The 15728-nt window shown below is 45.8% G+C and overlaps 1 protein-coding gene across 1 annotated transcript in view; it reads left to right on the top strand.

The window, feature by feature from the left end:
• The first annotated feature begins 7633 nt into the window (after positions 1–7633).
• Positions 7634–15728, top strand: part of Gm38702 (predicted gene, 38702) — a 58345-nt gene continuing 50250 nt past the window's right edge. Inside the window, exon 1 of the mRNA XM_011243934.2 lies at positions 7634–7913. Within this exon, the coding sequence (XP_011242236.1) occupies positions 7788–7913 (126 nt within the window). The 5' untranslated portion in view covers positions 7634–7787. The remainder of the gene's footprint in view (positions 7914–15728) is intronic.

The raw sequence follows: 15728 nt of genomic DNA, 5'->3' as shown, positions 1-15728 counted from the left end.
ATTATTCTTATTAATAATAGTTTCCAGGCAGCTGCTGCTCTCCAGACCACAGTTGGCACACCACAGATTGAGGCAGGAGTTCCGTTATTCATATGGAACTTATTAATAATAGTTCTTTTTTCTACAGTCCAGTCATTATCCCCCTCCTGATCTAACCTCCCACAGTTTCTCATCCCTTTCCTCTTCCCAGTCTCCAAGACCATGTCCCTCCCTGCTACCCCCATGCATCAAGAACTTAGTATTGTGCTCTGTTCTGTTTCTTTTCTGCTGTCTCACAGATTCTCTGTCTAATGCTTCAAGGAAGGAGAGTAGCCAAGACCACCAATTTTGCACAGACAGGCTGAGAAAGAATTGAAAAGAGCTGGACCCTCAGGCTCAGGTTTGGGGTTGATTCTGAAAGATGACCAAGACACTTCCCAAGCAGTCAAGAAAAAGAAAGTGTTCCAGGCCAAGTATTTGGTGCGAGGGTATGAAGGTGTGTGACAATGAGGAAGCTCACAAAAATGTTCCAGGGTCAGAAGCTAGCTAGCATGTCCTACAGGAAGCCAATGAGGAGCAGAGCTGCTCTCAGTGGGGAAACACAGAGGGGCACTGTGAGCTGTGCGGAGGGCAGCTTGAAGTCTCAAGGATGTGGCTGACACTCTCTGCTGAGCAGGTCTAGTGTACTGCAGATGCTTTAGTGTGGGGCTCTTGGGTGAGTGTTGCAACTTCTCAACTCTCTACAGGTGGATGAATGGTGTGGTCAAGAAAGTTTCTCATACTGGGCATGGTGGCACATGCCTTTAATTTCAACACTCAGGAGTCAGAGGCAGGTGGATTTCTGTGTTCGAGGCCAGCCTGGTCTACAAAGTGAGTTCCAGGACAGCCAGGGCTATACACAAAAACCCTGTCTCAAAAAACAAAAACGAAAGAAAGAAAGAAAGAAAGAAAGAAAGAAAGAAAGAAAGGAAGGAAGGAAGGAAGGAAGGAAGGAAGGAAGAAAGAAAGAAAGAAAGAAAGAAAGAAAGAAAGAAAGAAAGAAAGAAAGAAAGAAAGAAAGAAAGAAAGTAAGTTTCTCAGGGGAAGAGAGGTAAAGCCGGGTCACCTCTGAGGAGCCAGTGACGGGTTAGAGTGTGAGTAATGGTGTGGAGTTGTGGTTCTAGATTCTCCCTGGCCTTGCCATTATGGGGTGTGCTTGATCATTCCTGGGGTGTCCACTGCATACATCCACAATTTCACCAACAGGGGCAAGGAAACAGAGCTGCTCAAGTTCAGTCCCAAGGGCCTGGAGAACATTGACTAAGGAAGTGTTTTCCTGGCTGATGAGAAAAATCACTCAGCTATGGTCATCTGTTCCTGTTAGAAGGCTATGCAGCATATTATATACTATGCGCATGTTATGAAATGCATAATAAAAAAAGTTTCCCAGTCATTCATGGCTGAGTCCCACAGAAACTGTCAAAGTTATTCTTAGTGGAAGGCCCCTACAAAGGCAGGCAGGGTTTGGAGGTCCTTAGAGGTCAGAGGGTAGCTGGGAGAGGGTTGGGGGAAGGGCTAGAGTAGAATCAAGAGCTTCACTTTTATTTCATAGACAATAGGAAAACACTGGAGAAATGCCTGCCCCATCTAAAGGAGAGGGAGAGAAACCTATGAATGCATCCACACGCTGAAGGAAGAGGGATTTTTTTGTTTGTTTGTTTTGTTTTCTAGAAATAGGATCTCACTATGTCTGGCTTCTAATTGGCTCTGCTGCCCAGAATTTGTAGCTTCAAATTTCTAAGCTTCCCACTCAGCCTCACAGGTGCTGGGATCACAGGCATGCACCACCACACCCAGCTATGAAGAGAGTGCTGTGATCTAAGAAAAAAAATAAAGTATGCAAGCACTCTTTAAAAGCTTTAGCAAAGGCTAATTGCATATGGAGTGCTAATTAAACTCTTTTTTTTTCGGTTTGTTTTGCTTTCCCATGAAAACAAACCAGGCCCTTCTCTGGCACTTGTTTGTATTATTCTAAGTGCTTGAAAACAACAAATGGCATTCCCTTAATTGCTGAAAGACAAATAATATTTATAACACTAGTTGCCTTTGCTTGCATTTCAGCATATCAGGGCTTTAATCCTATATGTATTTAATTCCAGGAGCATGAATCAGAGTCGGGAGGGCCACTGCTCTGCCTGTTGGCAGGAAAGGTAGAATTGTATTCAAAGTGGGCTGGTAAATACTGAAAGGCTAGTCTCTGAAAATAGATGTGTGTGTATATTCATAAATATACTTATTTTATGTTTGCTGACTTACAGACTGGACAGCACACAGCCTGCAAAGGATTCAGAGTTATCTGCTACTTTCTAGTGAATCCCATGTGGTTAATTGATTCTCATACATGCTTCCATTGATTTTTGCAAAGTGCTTACATCAATACCCAGTCTGCAGTTTAACTATGCCTGGACAAAATAAGACGTAGAAGAAATGCTTATTATCCAGCTCAGTCAGCAAAGAAGTAGCTGTTGTCATTGACAGATGAGTCTCTTTCCCACATCAGTGTCAGTTGGTATTTGTTTATGTTAATGAGCAAGCAAGGCTGGTAAAGATGTCTGGTGTAACTTCATCTGCCCATGACACCTGTGGCCTCCTTGCTATAACAGAGAGGATTGGCAGCGTTTTTCCACAAACATCTTTGCTACTCACAATGCGGTGGCTCAGATGTGGCTGCCTGTGTATATAATCCTCAACAAAGTCACAACACTCTGCTGTCTTGTTTGGCTTAGACAATCAGTTAAGCAAGAAGTCCATCATGATCAGCAGCTGCCCATTTCTCTGTTGTAAATACTCTTATGAAGCAATTTCAAGCTGCCAGACTATGGAACTGGGAAGAGATGCATAGTGACATACCACCATGTAGTATTTCTACCACATACACAAGTTCCCAAACCCAGCTTTCCTGACTGTGTGGCAGAGCTCACCTGAGTAGCCCCCACAGACTCCAGTTTAAGGCTCCTTTATCTAGGACTGTCTACTTTATTTCAGCACAGAGAGTCTACAGACTTTATTAAAATGTCAAAATTAACAGTCTTTGTGTACTGTTCTGTAAAATAAGCTGAGTATAGATCTGCTTGTCATTCATTTTCTAAAGTCAGTCATACAGTTGACCCAGAAAACACACATTTTCAAATGTTGAGGCCTAAACTGGGCATGGTAGCACTTACTTTTAATCCCAGAACTCAGGAATGTAGAGGCAGGGAAGTCTCTGTGAGTTTGAAGCCGGCCTGGTCTACAAGAAAATTCCAGGCTATCCAGGCTACAAAGTAGACCCTGTCTCAAAAAATAAGAACAAACACAAGTGTCTGGGCCCAAAGATGAGCTTCCTAAGGTATTTTTTTCTTTTCAGAAACAAACACAAAACATGGATAATGGGATCGTGAACACTAGAGCAGAGACTCATGGTGTAAACATGAGGACATCTAGGGCATACCTCAGTGGAAGAACACCTTTTAAAGGGGCGGGGGGGTGATTCAGAGGTTGAGAGCAGGTTCAACTCCCAGCTCAGAAGTTTATAATCATCTGTCATTCCAGTTCCAGGGGATGTGATGCCCTCTCTGGTCTCTGAGAGCACTGCATGCATGTGGTGCACAGACATACATGAAAGCAAAACAGCCACATACAATAATGACAAGAACTTTAAAATGTGTGTGTATGTGTGCATGTATATGTGTGCACTTGTACGTGTGTGAGTGTGTGCATGTGTATGTGTGCACTTGTACACGTGTGTGCATGCCTGTGAGTGTGTTTTAAAGATGGAAAATGATGACTTGGCAGTTAAAAGTACTTGTTGCTCCTCCTAGCACTCACATGGTGGCTTACAACTATCTGGCCAGGCAGGGGTGGCACATGCCACCACTGGGACACTTGGGAGGCAGGGCAGGTGCATTTCTGAGATCGAGGCCATCCTGGTCTACAGAGTGAGTTTCAGGACAGCCAGGGCTACACAGAGAAACCCTGTCTCCAAAAAAAACAAAAACAAAACAAAAAACAAAACAAAAAAAACTGATCTGAAATGAACTTGTATGAATTTATGCATAGTTCTTGTTCATCCCAACTTCTGCAATAACAAACCCTTTCTCTCTCTGCTACTGCTCTGATGTGGTTTGTCCCCTAATGGTCCTTGTATTGGAGCCTTGGCCTTGGTGTCATGGTGGGGCTCAGGTGGGGACTAGGAGGAGTTAGGGCACTGAGGGTACTATCCTTGGAAGCAATCAAGGGAGTTTTCTTGGGAACCTCCATTAGTTCTCATTAAAGCAAGTTCTAAAGTAGGGAGTTGATGTCTGTTTTTCTGGCTTCCAGCCTGTGATCAATCTTACAAGTAAATAATGTCAACACTATGCTTCCACCTACGTGAAGCTACATGGAAGGGGCTGCTTGATCTTAGACTGTACACCTCTATCCTAGTTTGTTTTCTGTGTTGTGATAAAACACTGATTAAAACAAACTCGAGGAAGGAAAGGGTTTAACTGGGCTACAGGTTATAGACCATCATTCAGGAAAGCCAAGGCAGGAACTGGAGGCAGAAGCAGAGACCGTGGAGGAATGGTGCTTACTGGCTTGCCTTCCTTGATCTACTTAGCCTCTTTCTTACACAGGCCAGGCTCACATGCCTATGAATTGTGCCACCCACAGTGGACTGGGCCATCTACATCAATTAATAATCATGAAAATGTCATACAGACATGTCTGAATCCCAATCTGATGGAAACAATTCCATGACTGAGATTCCCCTTCTAGTTATATCTAGGTTTGTGTCCAGTTGACAAAACTAACCAGGGCAGCTTACAAAACCACTAGCTAACTTCCTCCCCTGTCCCCTCCCCTTGCTGTTCTTATTATCTCCCGGTGTAGAGATGAACCCACAGGCTCTATATACTCCAGACAAGCACTAACAATGTACCATTTGGGCAACATCCTAGCCAACCTCCTCTTCTTCAAAAATTTCAACCCCAGGTATATTATAGCAACAAAAACAGACCAGTACACCCAAGGGAAAAATAATAGGACTATAGTCTTTTATATGAAAAATATAGGCTCAAATATATATGGATTCATAATTTCTCAGACTTTAAAAGTAACATAGTTTTACATGGTATGTATTTTGAACCAGCCCCTAGTGAGGTCTAAAACAATTGTGTATGATCAAAGGCATTTATATTTTACAGCAAAACATAAATGTTTGTATGGTATGGGATAAGTGAATTTGTATATTGTCTCAAATCAGTTTTAGAACAATTTTATCCTTGAGAATTATTATATCTTTTTTGAGTCAGGGTTTCTGTGTATAGAACCCTGGCTATCGTAGAGCTCACTTTGTAGACTTGGCTGTCCTTAAACTCATAGAGATCCACATGTCTCTGACTCCTGAGTGCTGGGGTTAAAGGGATGTGACACCATTCCCAACAAGAATTATTTTTAAAAATAGATATTTCAGGTATTTTTAAAAATAAACTTAGTGGTGTCCGTGTCTCTAATGGTAATACCAGCATCTTATTTTCTCGATGCATTAAAATATGTAAATGAGGGCTTGGGTAGTAACTCTGTGTTCGAGCACTTGCCTATAGGTTCAAGGCCTTGGATTCAATCCTCAGTACCACATACAAAGGAGTGGGTAGTGTTCTCTTGATTCCTGTTCAACATTTAAACCTTAAATTATGTTCATGTCTCTGTGTGTGTGTGTGTCTCTGTTTGTGTTTGTATCCCTTTGTGTTTGTCTCTGTGTCTGTGTGTGTCTCTGTGTATGTGTGTGTTTGTGTCTATGTGTGTGTCTCTCTGTGTCTGTGTGTGTATGTGTGTGTCCCTGTGTTTGTATGTGTGTGTATATGTCTATGTGTATGTCCGTGTGTGTGTCTGTGTGTGTGTGTGTGTATGTGTCTGTGTGTGTGTGTCTCTGTGTGTGTGTCTGTGTGTCTATGTGTGTGTGTGTGTGTTAGACACATTGATTAGTTTGACTGGTACTATATTATGCCAAGGAAAAACACTACTTTCTTTTAACTTCCCAAGGCATCACAGAGACCATGTCTCCAAAAATAAAACCTTGAAAAGTCACAGGGAATATCCCTCAATTTCAGAGAAGAACAAAAGGACTTATAGGTGGGAAGAGAGGCAGAGGGATCAGAAAATTCCCTTGTGAAGGAGAGCCTGTACTATAACACAAAACCCTCAAGTTATACATGCTGAGATAGGTGTGTCCCTGAAACACTAAATGGAAGGATGTTCACAATGGTGGAAAGTGGCAGAGAGTTGCAGAGTTTTGGGATTGCAGTTTATTGCCTAGTGTAGGAATAAAAGCTACTCACTGGCACAGCTATTTTTGAAGGCTGAATTTATTCACAGGCAGTGCTGGTAATATACCAGAAGCTATACATAATGTCTGACCTCAGCTGCTACCTCATACAGCATATTTGTACATGGGAGCCTTAAAAAGATGGACTGGTCTACTGTCCTATGGCAGCAGGAGACCACTTTTATTTCCCATGTTGGGCTTATAATGTCCTTCACATTCCCTTCTTTTCAGACCCACAAAAGGTTTTTGTAAAGTTTCTCTAGGCTGTATTGTTGGCAGCAGCAGTAACCATGCCTCTTGCCTCGGGGAGTTAGAGGGTGTGATTTTTGACTAGTGTCTTCATAACCTCTGGGTTTTTAAAATACAGCTGAGAATTTCTGAATGAGATATAGATGAAAATGTCCTAATTCAGATGATTTATTGGCCCAATTGTGTCTGTGATCAGTCAGCTGTGTGTTGGAGTACTCTCTGAGAACCATCTGTACCTCTGGTTCTCTTGGGTATCCCCCACTTCCCACAGCACACCTGCATTCTATGATTTTCTCAGGGTGAAGCCTGGCCTAGCACCCTAAAACTGTCTTCAGGTAACTGGGAGTGTCCCTAATTGTACAAGCTTAGGGAACAGGATGCTTAATAGGGGTTGGAGTATGCTTCCAAGTCGAAGGTCATGGGTTTGAATTCCCATTTGGCTTGTACCATGGTCAACTCCCTATGCAAAACACCTGCCTTTACCCTTTATTCCTGGCTTCTTAAGGCTGTGAGAAGGACCACAGACAGAACATGGTCCCTATCATTGCATCCCCAACTAACTGTCCCTACATCTTGTCCTGCTAAAGTGCCCTGGAGGATTTCACTGTCTTGTAGGGGGCAAGCTACCCACACTGTCTTCACTGGCCCTTCCCTGAGGTTCTGGTGGGAAATTCAGGGGGTTCTGAGGCTAACGGTGGGATTGGGAAGCAAAAGGGTGGGCTCCCTTCCAGCCGGGAAGCTAGTATCCCCGGTTCCCTTCCACGCCCTCTGGGCAATGTTGCTAGAGGTCATGGCGGGTGCGGGGTGGGAGCCCCGCACCGCAGCCCAGGAGAGGGCGCGCCCTTGAATCCCAGCACGTCAGGACCGCAGATGCAACTAGGCAGCTCACAGCCACTGACGGGCCCCAAGCGCCCATAGCCCTCCTTGCTGAGGACTCCGCTTCCTGGCAGCGCGGTAGCGGCGGGCGCCCCGATTGGCGGCCAGGCCTGCGCCCCGCCCCACCGGGCGGGCCTCCGCGCCCTCCCCAGCCGGGCCCTCCCCTTTCCGCGGGAGGCGTCCGCAGCGGCTTGGTGACGCGCAGTTCCCGCTGACTGTGCGCGCCCGGGTCTGGTCTCATTTGCAGAGGACTTCCGCGCCCGCGCTTCCCTTGTTCAAGTCCCCCAGCGGCGGCGGGGTCGGAGCTGGCGCCCTGGGAGACAGAGGCGGCCGCAGTCCGCGCCCTGGCGCCCTGGCGATGCCGGACCAGATCTCCGTGTCGGAATTCCTGGCCGAGACCCTTGAGGACTACAAGGGGCCCACGGCCTCTAGCTTTACCACGCGCACGGCCCAGTGCCGGGACACCGTGGCGGCCATCGAGGAGGTGAGCGGTAGCGTAGCCCGCAACGGGCGGGAGGCTTAGGGTCGCGGGGATCGCGCTGCGTCCTGGGCACCCGGTAGGCTTCCGCGCCTGGTGCCCGATACCCAGTGCCCTCCGCCTGCGCCCACACCCGGGAAAAGTTTCTGTTACCCCAAAGCCGGACGCAGCCGGACCAGCAGTGCCCGACACAGAAGCCCTTTGTTCCCTGCTCTAGGGAGATGCTGCTTGGCCACCTTGGGCCTTTTTCGGGAACGCTCCTCTATTCCCATTTCCCTCGCAGGGTTTCAGGTTCTTTGCTCCCATCCTCGGAGAGGTCAACTTGGGCTGCAGAGTCTCTGGCGGCTTCGAGCCGGGGACCCCTGCGATCTCTGCGGCCCCGGAGTGATGGCTCTCCCTGGGTGGACCTCTCCAACTTGTTCCGGAAGTAGCCCGGTGGGGGCAGCTGTGGCTTCTGAGCCAACATGTAGAGCAGATCCAGGGACCCCAAGCTGCTTAGGCACGGGTGCCCATCCCATCTTCGGAGGCCTGGCAGTGCCCACTACTTGCCACAGAGCAGCACTGTAGAGGGATGTGGAGAATGGTCTCTTTGAGGTCCAAAAGGTCTTTGTTGGCCAATTCTGGTGCCTGTTGACAGTATGATCAGCTGCTGTGCCCTTAACCTGGAAAGGGCCTGCATACTCATTGTATTGAGTGGCTAAGCAGCGAGCTCTCCAGAACCTGGGGAACAGGGACTGCTGTCTTCCCAGCCCCCATATATTCCTTCTAAGGAGCTTATTGTCTTGGTAACCGGTGAGAGTGTAGGTTGTTTGAAACTTTTCACTTCCTGATGACTTTCTCTGGGTGACTTACTTTGCCCAGTTTGCAAAGTGCAGAGTGCAACTGGTGTCAGCTTTGTGCTTTGGAAATAAGGGAGAAAATAAGTAGTTGTGGCATAAATCTGAAAACTGAGCTGTGCCACCGCCCACCCACTTCCCAGCTTTGATTTTTGTATCTTAGTCTTTTTAAGCCCTTGGTTACTCGAAAATACTCTGGAAATAGAGAAACATTGTGTGCATTCTTGGGACAGTCCTTTTGTTTCTTAGGGCTTCTTCATAGCTCCATTCATTCCTACTCTTCTTATTTGGCATTGATGTAGTTTTAAAAATAAATTTGATATTGACTCTTAAGTATTAAAATTTAACTTTTTCCTTCCATGGCCATGAGTCTCTTATTCTGTTGTCCTTGGTTACCTTGGAAATCGCTTTGCTGTTCTAACTGTCAAAAGAGAATGAACATCTAGACTGTACAGACTCCCAGGGGATGCTGTTCATTGGGCCAGGCTCTGCCCAGCAGTTCCAGTGGGAACTGGCCTTGCATTTGATTCTGAGTTGTAGTCCTTTCTGACGTCTTGTTTGTAAACCAGCTCCTTCAGAATCCCAGGCTAACAGATTTTGAATCTATGGTCAGAAGGATGCCCCCTTTTTCTCAGTGTATCCTTGGAAGGGAGTAGGTTAACAGGTGATCATTTTATGCTGCTCTGAAATCTGAATTGGTGTCTCTGGAACGTCTTGAATCAGTTAGGGTGGAATTGGTTTCCCTCCAGCTGAATTCAATTTCTCTTTTATGATTAGTAGTGCAGTTACTATGATACCACTCCTTGTGCATCCCAGCTCTTGCTGTGGTTCATTTGGGACCTGCTGCTGTGTGTAAGGTGAAGGGATTAGACATCTCTTCTCTTTGAAAGAATCTGTGGTTCCGTGGGGAGAAACCGATTCTCCAGGCAGATCAGTGACGTGAGGCCATGTCTGCGAGAGCATCTATGGTGATGATGTAGAGAACAGGAAGACTGGGACCCCTTACATGTGATCAGAGCATCTATGGTGATGATGTAGAGAACAGGAAGACTGGACCACTTACATGTGATCAGAGCATCTATGGTGATGATGTAGAGAACAGGAAGACTGGACCACTTACATGTGATCAGAGCATCTATGATGATGATGTAGAGAACAGGAAGACTGGACCACTTACATGTGATCAGAGCATCTATGGTGATGATGTAGAGAACAGGAAGATTGGGACCACTTACATGTGATCAGAGCATCTATGGTGATGATGTAGAGAACAGGAAGACTGGACCACTTACATGTGATCAGAGCATCTATGGTGATGATGTAGAGAACAGGAAGACTGGACTGCTTACATGTGATCAGAGCATCTATGGTGATGATGTAGAGAACAGGAAGCCTGGGACCGCTTACATGTGATCAGAGCATCTATGATGATGATGTAGAGAACAGGAAGACTGGACCACTTACATGTGATCAGAGCATCTATGGTGATGATGTAGAGAACAGGAAGCCTGGGACCGCTTACATGTGATCAGAGCATCTATGGTGATGATGTAGAGAACAGGAAGACTGGACCACTTACATGTGATCAGAGCATCTATGATGATGATATAGAGAACAGGAAGACTGGACCACTTACATGTGATCAGAGCATCTATGGTGATGATGTAGAGAACAGGAAGACTGGACCACTTACATGTGATCAGAGCATCTATGATGATGATGTAGAGAACAGGAAGCCTGGGACCGCTTACATGTGATCAGAGCATCTATGATGATGATATAGAGAACAGGAAGACTGGACCACTTACATGTGATCAGAGCATCTATGGTGATGATGTAGAGAACAGGAAGACTGGACTGCTTACATGTGATCAGAGCATCTATGGTGATGATGTAGAGAACAGGAAGACTGGACCACTTACATGTGATCAGAGCATCTATGATGATGATGTAGAGAACAGGAAGACTGGACCACTTACATGTGATCAGAGCATCTATGGTGATGATGTAGAGAACAGGAAGACTGGCACTGCTTACATGTGATCAGGGATGTGGATGAAAGAGCCTTGAATGGAAGCCTGGTGTAAGAGGCTCCAGGGTGGTTTAATCAAGTCTTCCATATCTGTGTCCTTACCTTAGGGAAATATTTATCCGCTCTTGGGCTGGTGATCAACTAGGCCTTTGGTGGAATTTTCCTATCCATCCAGACTGCAGAAGGCTCCTTAGGCCAAGAATTTACACAGGCCTTTCATGGTGGGGGACTGCGCTTTTGGCTTTTGGTCAGCATTGTAGCCCAAGAATAAAGTTAGCTCTTTGCTAACATTACTTGGTCTCAGATGCTTGGTGGCCACATGGGTTGGTAGCCACTCTGTTGCATGATGTAGATTCAGGACTTTGTTCTCCATACTTGCAGGAAGTCCTGTTGATGAGCACAGTTTTAGGCCCTTGCAACTCCAAAATGCTTCACCTGACACCACCAGTCAGTAAGGTGTGCAACTTGCAGAGCCTCAGGTTCCATGGCAGAGCTGTGGAAATAGAGGGTGCATTTTAATAGCACTCTCAGGAGCAGTGTGTGCACTGAAAGTTTGAAAGTACTGTTGTAGGCTGCCCTGAGTCCTGGCTGTGTTCAGAGTTGCCTGGTGGGGGAGGGGGTGTCTGTGGACTGGAAGAACCTGGTTCTGCTCTCCTGAATTCTGATTTCATATGATTTGGGTGAGGCCTGGAGCTTTTATATTTGTAAAAGGCTCCTCCCTAGTTGATAATCACTGATAGACAGGTAATTATGTCATGTTTCGTTCCAGGTAGTGATAAGTCAAGGTTATGCATAACTTGGGGAAGGGATGTGGTTTTGGAAGGGAGGAAACTGAAGTCAAGACAGGCATATCTGCAGAGGTGAACTTTGAGCACTCTGGAATGTAGAGGCTGCCTGCTTGCAAAGACCTAGGCATAGATGAGTCCTGGAAAAGGGCTGAGATGTGAGTATCAGGGCAGAGAGAAGGCCTGTGATCAGAGGTGAGGGAGAGCAGAGGGGCCTGTGTGTAGGAGTGGCTTAGGTCCAGATAGCACTGGGCTTTACCTTGGGGAGAGAATTTGCACTTTGGCTGTGGAGTGGTGCGAAGCTGTTAGAGGGTTTGGGGCTCAGACTCCCATGGTCTGATGTCCTCTTTAGGATTTACTTTTTATTGATTTGTATCTGTGTGTGACACTCAGAATGCAGATGCCCTCAGAGCTTCTGCAGCCAGAATTGTAGGAAGCTGTGAATTGCTTGGTTGTGGGTGCTGGGAATGAAACTTGGAACCTCCAGAAGAGCAGGAAGTTCTCTTACAATAAGCCATTTCTCCAGTCACTGCTTCACAGTTTAAAGACATTTCAGTGCTTGTTCCTAGGCCTTGGAGAAAAGTGGGGAGACCAGTAAAGGAGTAGGGGTTCATTTTGTCTGCAGTGGTGGCAGTGTAGAAATGTCATTTGAACTGGGAGTCATTCCCTGATACTTGAAGCATGGGTCTCCTATCATCTCTAAGGTAAAAATGGCACTGTCCAGCATGCCTTAGTGGTAGAGACCAGCTCTAATGTGAAGATTGGCTGGCTGGAGGACTTGTATTGAAAGCAGTCCTATTTTGCTTGTTTGTTTGTTTTTTTTTTTAGATTTTTTATTTTTATTTTATTTTATTTTATTTTTCGAGACAGGGTTTCTCTGTATAGCCCTGTGTGTCCTGGAACTCACTCAGACCAGACTGGCCTTGTACCCAGAAAATCTGCCTGCCTCTGCCTCCCGAGTGCTGAGATTAAAGACGTGTACTACCACGCCTGGCTATAACCAGTATGTTTATGTGCATTAATTCTATGTTAAGAAAATGTGCTTTTGCCAGTTTTTTGCCAGCCAGACATATAAATAATAGTATACAGATTGTGCAGGCTGTGTTTATATTTTTAAGTAATATACATATATGTATAAAATAACAAGTGAAAAGAGAGTTAATGAATTTGAAAGAGAGCAAGCAGGGATATATGGGTTGGTTTAGAGAATAGAAACGATGAGATTATATTACACTTTCAAAAAATAAAAGTAATTGTAAAGTAAGAAAGCATTAAATGGGCTTATTTAAGATTATTCCTTTTTGAGAGAGGTCATATAGGCACAATGGAGTCATGTGACTCTGGGTTTCAGCAGTTGACAAAACAGGAGTTCTGACCACTCTGGTTGGTTCTTCTATGTCCTTTCACTAAACAGATGTGGGTTTCCTTAGTGCAAGTACTAAGTACTTATTTCTTCAGAATTCTGGTACATAGTGAATATGAGCTGCAATATCCTGCAACATGAGATAACAGGTCCTTGATTTTTCTAAGTTCCCTTGGCTGAGAGCCTTTCTATATTAGACATTAGAGAGACAATCTATTAAATTTCCTTTCTATATCCATAGAGAAATTCATTCTGATTTGAGATATGTTTACCTAGAGAACCTGTCCTAATAGAACTGTGGCTTTTCTCTACTTTGCCACTGATGGCGATGTGCTGGGTACCAAGAAGGCTCAACAGTGTTTCCCTTACGTTCCTGGCTTTCCTCCCAGGGTTGTTTGGTATCATCTGGGAAAGGGAGCTGCAGTCTCCCTGAGCCCAGCACTGAGCCACAAACAAAACTCTTGTTTCCTAAAATCCCTCTTTAATGTTTATTGCCTGGGCTCCATCCCACTCAGATTGATAACCCCACTGCACCTTGGGTAATGGGCTATGCATGCTCTTCCCCTGGATTTCAGGAAGAAGAATGCAAGTACTGTGAGGCAAGCTCAGGCAAGGTCTGAAGTCATGTCCTGGTAATGCAGGATCATTGCTCACAGAGGGTAGGAGCAGGCAGCTGACTAGCCTGAGTTGGAATGTGTTGGGAACTAAAAGGGGGCCCTGGGGAAGAAAGGAAAGGGGGAAGACCCACACCCTGCCAGAGTTCCACCTATGCTCTGGACAGAGATGTAGGAGAGCTGCCACACACTCTCTGCTCAGCCCTGGGTGTGCATCTAAGCCTTTGACCCACTCTTTGGGTGTGAACAAGGGGCAGCTCAACATGGGAGCCCTGGGGCTACTTTTCTAAAGCCCTGGAGTTATGGGAGAGAGGGATGAGGGATGAGTGGTTCCCACCCTGGTGAGAGTGAGCACAGTGGATCTGGACTGGAGGCCTTCCATGGGGAGATTAGAAAGGGCTCATTAGGAGAAAGCCTATCCCTTCCTCCAAGCTCAGTGGGCCTTGATGAGCAGAGATGTTCTATGGTTTTAGAGCTTTATTATAGAAAGGCAGGGAGAAAGAGAGAAGGTAGAAGAGAGAGAGAGAGTCCCCCCTAGAAGGCTAGAAGGGGGAAGGCTAGATAGAAAGAGAGTAAGAGGGAGAGAGGAGAGGAGAGGAGAGGAGAGGAGAGGAGAGGAGAGGAGAGGACAAAGAGAAAGGAAAGAGGAGAGAGGAGTGAGAGAAGTGAGAGGTAAGAGAACAAAGGAGAGAGATCAAGAGAGATAGGTGGGGCTGAACAGTCCTTTTTATGGGCTTTACTGTTGCTAGGTAACTGGGGAGGAGTTTAGCCTGAAGGTCAGAAGCTTGGGACATTGCCTACCTGACTTTTAGCCAGGCTTCTCTTGTGGTGGCTGGGGTGGGGGTTGGGGAAGGTAATTTAGGCAGGAGCCTGAGTTCCAGAAGCATGAGGGAATTAAAGCCTTCCTTATCAAGTAAGGTAATTATCACCCTCCCAGGGTTCAGACCTCAGCTCAAAGGGAGGCCAACCTGCCTATGCTTAGCCCAATGCCCCACATGAATGTTGAGTTCTCCCCCAGGGCTGGGAGGGGTGAGAGTCCTGGGGGGGGGGCGGGGACAGCCTCAAATGCTAATGTAGTGCAAACCACACCTGAGATCTGGAAAAGCTCTGGCCCTGGACAAGAAGCAAGCTTTAACCTTGAGGAGGGGTGAGACCCACTGGCCACTCAAGGTCTCCACTCAGACCTGCCAGTCAGACAAGGAGGCGGGATCTTCAGGGTGCCTTTCCCCAAGTTCACTGTGGCTGTGCAGGCTTGAATGATTCTCTGTGTCCTGCTCTGAGCTCTGCTGTTGGGTGCTGTGAGAGGACCTCAGGGAAGCTCTGATTTCGAGGCATGGTGAGCACAGGGTTACTGCCCACAGAGGGTAGGGGCAGGGTCCTGAGCAGTGGAAGCTGGGTTGGTGAGTCCTCTCTGGGCCTGGATGGGAAGTATAAGCCATATGCCCAAATCCTTTGGATCTTAGTTAGGCTGGCTTGTGAAAACAAGGGTGGTTTCTTTGAGTCTGTAGCACACATGTCCAAACCCCTTTGTCTTTTAGTATACATTAAGAAGACAGGTAAAAATCTAATAGGTCTGATTTCATACATTATACTTGTTTTGGTTTTGTTCAGGTCTTGTTAATTTTTGTTCTGTTGCAGTTTTTTCATATCTTTTATTTCATATGTTTAGTGATTTGATTATTATTTGGCAAAGGGACTTTAATAATTTCAGAATTTTTTATGGTTTTATTGAAAATTTATAGACCTCTGAGAGGATATTCTTCTATTTCAATCGTTTGTAATTTCGCTTTCACATATTTTGCAGAAGTCCCAATTGTTTGTTGCCATGAAAATTTTAGAATCCACATTTTTTGACTGAGATATCAATTTTTTCTCTTCATCTTGAATCTCTGAGATTCTGTCTTCCTTTCCTGTTCTGCGGGTGAACCTTGCCTCTGTAGTTGTCAGTGTACAGGTAATCTCATGTCCTGCTCTTAGGGACTTAGCAGCAGCTTATGTCATTTCCTGCCTCCATTCCCTATGTCTGTTGTCAGGCGTGCTTTATATACATGGACCACCAGCTATAGCAGCTCTCTATTTTTGTTCCCTGTCTATGTTCTCTGCACATACGCACTCTCTGTCATCTCTCCCCTCATGGCTCTCTTTCTCCTCCCTGTCTGTGTGCCTGTCTGCAGGTCCTCTTGTGTACTTC

Source organism: Mus musculus, chromosome 12 (genome assembly GCF_000001635.26).
Source record: "Mus musculus strain C57BL/6J chromosome 12, GRCm38.p6 C57BL/6J".
Lineage (NCBI taxonomy): Eukaryota > Metazoa > Chordata > Mammalia > Rodentia > Muridae > Mus > Mus musculus.
The sequence above is the reverse complement of the archived record's forward strand: the minus strand, read 5'-3'. Positions and strand labels throughout refer to the sequence as shown.